The sequence below is a fragment of the Notechis scutatus genome, chromosome 3, assembly GCF_049901735.1.
Source record: "Notechis scutatus isolate UNSWTSFEM ecotype Mainland chromosome 3, rNotScu1.2, whole genome shotgun sequence".
In the NCBI taxonomy this organism is placed as follows: domain Eukaryota; kingdom Metazoa; phylum Chordata; class Lepidosauria; order Squamata; family Elapidae; genus Notechis; species Notechis scutatus.
Genome location: NC_142011.1, coordinates 104252002 through 104259652, shown reverse-complemented (window position 1 = coordinate 104259652; position 7651 = coordinate 104252002). Strand labels below are relative to the sequence as shown.

Here is a 7651-nt window from a genome sequence, read left to right as displayed (position 1 = left end):
TGGGACAAAATCCAAAATTTCCTGAACTATTAGTTGCAGTTCATACTGGATCTCCCTTTTCATGCTTATTTATTTGTCCTATTAAGTGGAGTTTAGGAGCATGTGTGTGAGGCCACACTATTTTTGCAAAGTGTTTCCATAGATTTCTATATCAGAATATTCTTTTGTGAATGAAAAATGGACACAGCATACATGAAACAATTCACCCATCCATCCCCATATTGGAGAGAGACTGTCTGAGCCAGTGGGAGGAGTCAAACAGGGAATTAGTCTGGAATCCCTATGTGGGCATAATAGGGCAAAATCTGAATGCTGTTCACATTTATCTAATCTAACACAGGCGTAAAGTATCAGTTTAAGATTTCTATGCATTGTTTTGAGCAATAAAATAGCTAAGAATCTGTCAGAATATGTTGATGTATGGAATATTTTAAGATTTCTGATCCTGGGACTAAATGCCTTTGAACTCCTATTGTCTAGGAACTTTCAAGTAGGTTATTTTTGCCAAGCACAGTGGCTTGACATGCTGTAAGCATCCACATGTAAATATAAACGTGCTCTTTTTGTTTTCTCAACCCAGAGTTTGTCACATGAGGCACAAAGGACAAGGTTCAAATTATACTACTTCAGACACATTATGTGAAAACCCATCTCTTTGGAAAAAGCTCTAATGCTAGGAAAGGTGGAAGGAAAGATAAATGGACCACTAACAGCAGGTTACATTTGCTATGTGTGCAGGTTAGAAGACATGAAAGGACATGTTAGTGTTCTTCATTGTCATGAAGAAACTTGATGGTATATAATTAACCAATCAATTTTCATGTTCTCCAATCTATGTGATCAAAAAACTTGATGCCACACAAGGAAAATTTATGTGGGAGTCAGTGGATATACTTATCATAGAATGACATATCTGTGCGTGTACATGCGTTATATGCATTATATATGTCATCAGAAATAAATAAAACGAAAGGTCTGGTGGGCTAATTATCCATGTAAAAATCACTTTCTCGAATCAGCATGTTAATAACATTATTTTAACAAAATGCAAGCGTTCCCCTCCCTTCAAGCGAGGTTTTCGGGCAAAGTAACCCTAGGAAAAAGCAAAGGGGACCTTAAATAAGTCAACCCCTTTTTTTGCCTCAATGTTAGCCGGAATATTTCTGGCCGCCCCCAAGTCCCTGCCGCAGGGCAGAAAAAGGGGGGCGTCCCAACCCTAAGATCCCGTTTTGTTTGAAAATCCGCTACCACTCAGGGCGTGCCGTGGGCGTTTCTGAACGATGGCCCCGCCCCTTTCGAGCTCCTCACACCCCTCTCGCTCCGTTTGTGTGGGATAGGAGGAAAGGCGGAGGGGAGAGGAAGTGGGCGTGGCCGATAGCAGTGTTCGTTCTCCCCCCCCCCCTCCCCTTTGTTTTCGCCTTACGTCTGCTCTTCGGGAGGAAGGCGGTTCCTGGGGTGATGACGTCAGGTCCCTCAGTGTGGAAAGGCGGGCCCAGGCCAACGGAGGAGAGGAAAGATGGCGGCGGAGGCTGCCGCTGCTTCAGGAGCGCCAGAGGAGGCTGCGGGGCCGCAGCGGGCAACGACGGCGGGAGCCGCGCCAGGGCATTCCTGAAGGGGGAAGCGGGAAAGCGCGTTAGGGCCGGCACTGTGTGTAAAAAAAAAGGAGATTCAAGGGGCGGGGCTCATGTGCGGCGGAGGTCGCAGGCGTCCGCGTCCGTCGCCCGCAGCTCAAGCGCCGACAGGAGACATCCCAGCCGGCTCCGGCTTTCTTTTGAGCAGGCTCTGAGGCGCTCGAGCGAAGCCGAAAAGTAAAGCAGTGCCTCCAGCAGGCAAGGCTAAGAAGCCAAAGGGGGAAGCGGCAGCGGCAGCAGCAGCAGCAGCAGCAGCATGAAGTTCGCCGAGCACCTTTCCGCACACATCACTCCGGAGTGGCGGAAGCAATACATCCAGTATGAGGTACCTGAGCTCTTCGGCGGTGGGAAAAGAAGGGAAAATAAAAAGGCGGGGAGAAGCAGCCTTTGGAGGGAGAGGAGCGGCTAGCATCGGAGAGCCTAAAAGCTCTTTGGGTTTGCGTTTGCGCGCGGGGGGGGTCGTGGAAGAAAACGTGAATTAAAGATGCGCGCTTGAGAGGCGTTTGTATGTATGTGTGTGTATTGGGGGCGCTCACCTGGTGCAAAGAAAAAAGCTTGACGACGCGCCTCGAGCCGAAAGAGTTGAATGAAAATACCAAGTCTTGCGATTTCGATGGGCGGCGGGTGTGTGTGTGTGTGTGGGGGGGGTCTGGTACCAAGGCTTTCAAGTAGGGTCTCCATTTGATGTAGTCGCTCGGAGCCGCCCCCACCCCGCGCGGTTGGGCGTAGCGGCATCGCAGATGCTTCGCTGATCCTCCAGTTCGGGCCTGCCTGTTTTTTTCCCCCCTGGTAGAATTCCATACTCTTCCCTTGCTCCAAGCTGCATTCTGCTTGCTCTGCTTTTGGGGCCCGTTGCTTCAGTTCGCGTGCATTTGTTTTTATTTTTTTTACCCCCTAGCCTTGCAGGGATGGCCGTGCTTTCTTTTAACTTGTCCCCCATTTCAGCTTCCTTTTGCCACAGATTTCCTTGGGCTTTGATGCTCTCCACCACCGGGGTATTTAATCGAGGTGGAAAGGAATAGCATTCAAAGGAGTTGGGGAGCTTTTGCTAAGCAGCGTTTCTTTTGTGGAAGGTCAGAAGACTCTCGGTATTTAGTGGCTCTTCTGTTGGGATATTGCTATTCCCAAAGAAGACAAGGTGGGAGGGGAAGGCACCTGAAAGGCTGCCTGTGAACTGCTTTTGAAGGAAACTAGATGGCACTGTATCCTAGGATTATTTAGTCTCCACTTTTGACACTTGGGGTTTTCTCCACTACCTACTAACAATTATCCTTAATTAGTCACTGAATTGGTATATGTTGATACAATTCTGAGAGTTAAAACTTTGCACTTTACTTTTTTTGGACTTGAAGTTATAGTCTCTTGAGCCTGATCAATGGTGTTCTTGTGGGTGTGGTAATTCCTAGAAATACTGTACTTCTAGAACCAAGCTTGCATAACTCATAGTTTCAATTTTTCATATTTTGTGTGTGTGAGATGGATTGGGCATCAGGTTCAAGGCTTACATCAGTTGCTTTAGCTCAGTTTTTATTGCATTTTTGTTCATTATATTTGAAGCTTTTGAAGCTTTCAATAATTAAACATTTCAGTTTATTTTATCTCTAATGCTTTTTCTTAACACAAGCAATCTGTGTAGGGTTTTTTGTTTGGGGGTTGAATCCTCTATTTAGAGTTTTACTGGTTGTTTTATTATGATTCTAATAGGAAAAGGACTATGTAAGTCCTTTTCCTATTAGAATCAATCATAATTGGTTCTAGATGTGTTGGAGGGTTAAGGAATGAAATGGATCCTTTATATGTATTATAGTATTTGAAAGTTTGTGGGTTCCTTTGAATTTTCATTTCTGTATAAACATGACCTAAAACATGATTTATTCTTCACATAAATCTTAAATTTAAAGAGAATCCACTTAAACAAAAACATTATACATGTTTATTAAAGAAAATGACTCAAATCTACATATTTCTGTGTGGCAAAAGAATGTGAATCTTTGCTTTCAGTAACTGGTGAGCCACCCCTTTTCCAATAATTGCAACTAAATGTTTCCAATAACTTAATTAGCTTGCAGATTGTGTTGGAGGATTTTTAATCCATTCCCCCTTAGAAAACAGTTGCAACTTGGAGATGTTGTGGGCTTCTTTGTATAACCTTTCCACTTCAGATCATTCCACAACATTTCTATAGGATTGCAGTCAGGACTTTGATTTGGCTATTTCAAAGCATTAACTTCCTTCTCCTTTAATCATTCTTTGATTGTATGACTTGGATATTTTGGATCATTGTCTTGCTGCATGGCTCACTTTCTCATGAACTTCATTTCATAGACAGATACCCAAATATTTTTTTGTAGAGATTCTAGTACAATTCAGAATTCATAGCTCCATCAACGATGGCAAACTGTCCAGGTCCAGAGGCAGCAAAACAAATTCAAACTATGATACTGCCATCACCATGTTTCAGAGAGATAAGTTTAATGTTTTTCATTCAAGCTAATAGTTACATTTTGGTCTCATCCATCCACAGAGCATTCTTCTAATAGCTTTCTGGCTTATCCACCTGGTCTTTTGCAAACTGTAGACCGGAGGCAATGTTCTTTTTGAAAAGTAGTAATTTTCTCCTTGCAATCCTGATATGCACACCATTTTTATTTATTTTTGTTCTCCTGATGGTGGTTCCATGAACACTGAACGTTCACTAATGCAAGAAAGTTCTTTAATTTCTTAGACATTATTCTGGGATTGTTTCACATCTCCCAGAATATCATGCACCTCTTTGCTGCTCAACCACTCCTGAGGAAAATAACAGTGATATTGAATTGTCTCCATTCGTACCCATTCTGCCTGAGAGTGGACTGGTGAAATCCAGACTCTTTGGAAATGATTTTGTAACTATTTCTATGGGTCATGGCTTGAACAAAGTTTCTGCCCTGGGGAGCATGAACAACTGTTTTTGGGGGATCCTAAAAAATCTCCTTTGTTCAAGCCATGACACATTTCCACATATCTAAAGCAAAGATCATATGTTGATAATACAGTTTTGCCAAGGAAGATCAATTTTTGTTAGATCCGATGAAATTTTCAACATTATACAGTCCAAAATGGATTTGTATATTTGTCTAGAGAGAAAGTATTTTATTGATCTGTCAGTTTCCATGCAAGAGCTGTCTTAAGATATCCCAGGTGAAGTATTTAAAAAAAAAAAACCTATCGGTGGTTCTGGAAAATTTTAATATTGTTTTTGGCATCCATGAGATAAATATGTGATCAGTCTAATGCATAATGCAGGCCTTGCTGTTAGCCTAGTATTTTAAATCAAGAAATACTAGTGTTCTTCATGAGCCTATTATGATCATAACATTTCCTAGCAACCTTTTTATTGACCATATACTCTTCAACAGGGATAATTCATCCTAGACATTTAACAAATCCTAGAAATTTCTGGATGCTCTCTGATATTCCAGTTAAAGCCATGACTTAGGTAGAGAGATCCATAGGTCTGATAATTCCCAATTACTGTAGAACTGAATTCATGAAATAGATGGATTGTAATCTGAATTTTGATGGCACAAACTTCATAAAGCTATATCAAATACAAGCCAGAGCAGGTAGTTGTAGCCATGAAACAATCTGTCTTCTGTGTCATTGAAATCTTAGATAGCTGTCCACGCTTTTCTCAGTCATTACACTGATCACTAGTGAATATTAGCATAGTTTCTAATAAGTCAACTGAAAGCAGGTCAACTACCTGAAAAAATCAGTAGACAAATTATGGTCTAATTATATCTGGTTATAACTAATCAGGATATCTTTTGTCAAAAATATTGAACCTTCCCACTGCTCCATTTAAGCATATGACATATTTTGCTGGTGGTTATGCTTGTTATGCCATACTTTACCAAAGTTCAGTTAACTACCGTTAGCTCACTTTTTATGGGTTCACAAGAAGCACTGAGTAATAATGAATTAGATGTGAATAGTACATTAGATTATAAATATGGTTATTTTGTAGTTTATTGTATTGTGTGGACAGAGATATTCTGTCTTGGAGTGGAAAGCAGTCCCAATTAGATCCAGCTAATTAACAAAATGCATTGCAAAGCAGTGTTTGAAACATTGCTTCACACTTGGTTGGAAATGGGTTCATATTCCAGAATGAAGTACAGCAAAAGGCTGTGAATAAAATGTAGGACAAGGTTGGTTGATTGGTATAGGTGCCAAACAAGTACAACAAAATTAAATTCTTAAGGTATATGAAATATAATAAAACTAATACAAGAACCCTGCTAAATATAAAACTAATACAAAAACTCTGCAAATCCAACAAAGAATCATATCAGACAGTGTCACAAATCCACCTGACACAATGTCTGGAGAAAAGCTAGGTCTTTAAGACGTTAGTACAAATTGGTAGGATCAGGGTCAGTATGTATATTTGGGCTAACTCTCAGATACAGTGACAGGAAAGATATGTTTACTATAGTATTGTTTAAAAGATGAAACTCAGAGCATATTTATCCCTATTGAATTTTACTGGATGGGCAAAACTGATCAATGACAGGTGGTCTCTCAAATAATCCAACCTTGCGGGTTAAAGACTTTAAAGGTGATAACTGCATTTTGAAGTATAGCTTCAAACAATCACAAATTAAAATATTGCACATAGTTCACTTATATTGAAACATGAAGATTTTGCCCTAGATTTAAAATTGTGGAACATTTCAATGTGATAATCTGAAGACAGTGTGTCTAGGTCTTACTGCATTATGGTTTAATTGTGATTATTGTAGATACACTACTGTTTATTACTAAATATGCCAGAAATGTACTATAGACTAGTTATTTATATAACAGTCATGGCTGAAAGTGGTCTGGTTAAGATTATTGCAGAGTTTGGATTTTACATTTTTTTCTTGAATCTGATTAGACAAGAATGTATCTAAATGTTCATGCTCTTGACAGTCCATATTGCAAAAGCAGGCTGTGAAAGAAGAGAAAGTTATTTTAAGTTTAATGAGAATCTGAGAAGGTTTCATTTGTAAGACTTAATTCTAGCTCATTAATATTTAAAAATTGGGGTAAAATATACAGGTAGTCCTTGCTTAATGACCATTCATTCAGCTACTGTTCAAACATGTAATGGTGCTGAATGAGTGGTAGTTATGACTAGTCCTTGGAGTTCCAGTTGTTTCAATGTCCCCGTTTTCACATGATTGAGATCTGGGTGGTTGGTGGCTAACTTATGATTATGATGGTGGCAGCTTAATAACAGCACATAGGAGTATCAATTGCCATCACTAAGTGACATGGTCACATGACATGCTGCATGACATGTCACTTAGTGACGGCAATTTCTGGGGAAAAAAGAAGATGATATTATGTCATCAGATATCTGCAACTTCAATCTTGCATTCAACATATGTCAGATTACAAACTGAATTTTAAATATCAGAGTGTTTTAATTGGTTTTGTAGTTTATCAAGTTAAGTTTCAGGTATACTGTAGAACTAATGCATGATATAACTTTAAAAAAAAAAGACAATCACATTGGTTATATGGAAAACAGATTATGTCTAGTCTTGAAGTTAAGCTTACATGTACAATTTGCACAGAAACAAAGATAGATTATTTGAAGTGCCCTATTGGCAGTGTCCTTTTCTGAAGGACACAGAATTGACAAGAGCTATTCAAACTGAAGTATGGAAACAAAATCCTTTCCACCCTTAATAAAAGCAGCCCTGCCCTGCCTATAGCGATTAACTCAGTGAAAAATACTTCCATTGGCACAAATAGAAGTTTCAAGTCCTGGAAATAGATTTGAGGCTGAGCCCCAATCTGTCCTTGCCTAGTAACTTTAAAATGAACATGTTTTGAGCCTTTAGTAAAACTGTGATGCCTCTGGTGCAAATAAACTGCTTGTTGAAACATAGTATAAATTAATATTGCAAGACACTGAGTTAATAATGGTAAAGAAAAATGATGATACCAATTTTACTCTGCTCTCTTTTCTTGATGTAACTTAA

The 7651-nt window shown here is 39.6% G+C and overlaps 1 protein-coding gene across 1 annotated transcript in view; it reads left to right on the top strand.

The window, feature by feature from the left end:
- Positions 1 to 1475: 1475 nt before the first annotated feature.
- The window catches only part of XPR1 (xenotropic and polytropic retrovirus receptor 1), a 92529-nt gene continuing 86353 nt past the window's right edge, over positions 1476 to 7651 (top strand). Inside the window, exon 1 of the mRNA XM_026669235.2 lies at positions 1476 to 1956. Within this exon, the coding sequence (XP_026525020.2) occupies positions 1888 to 1956 (69 nt within the window). The 5' untranslated portion in view covers positions 1476 to 1887. The remainder of the gene's footprint in view (positions 1957 to 7651) is intronic.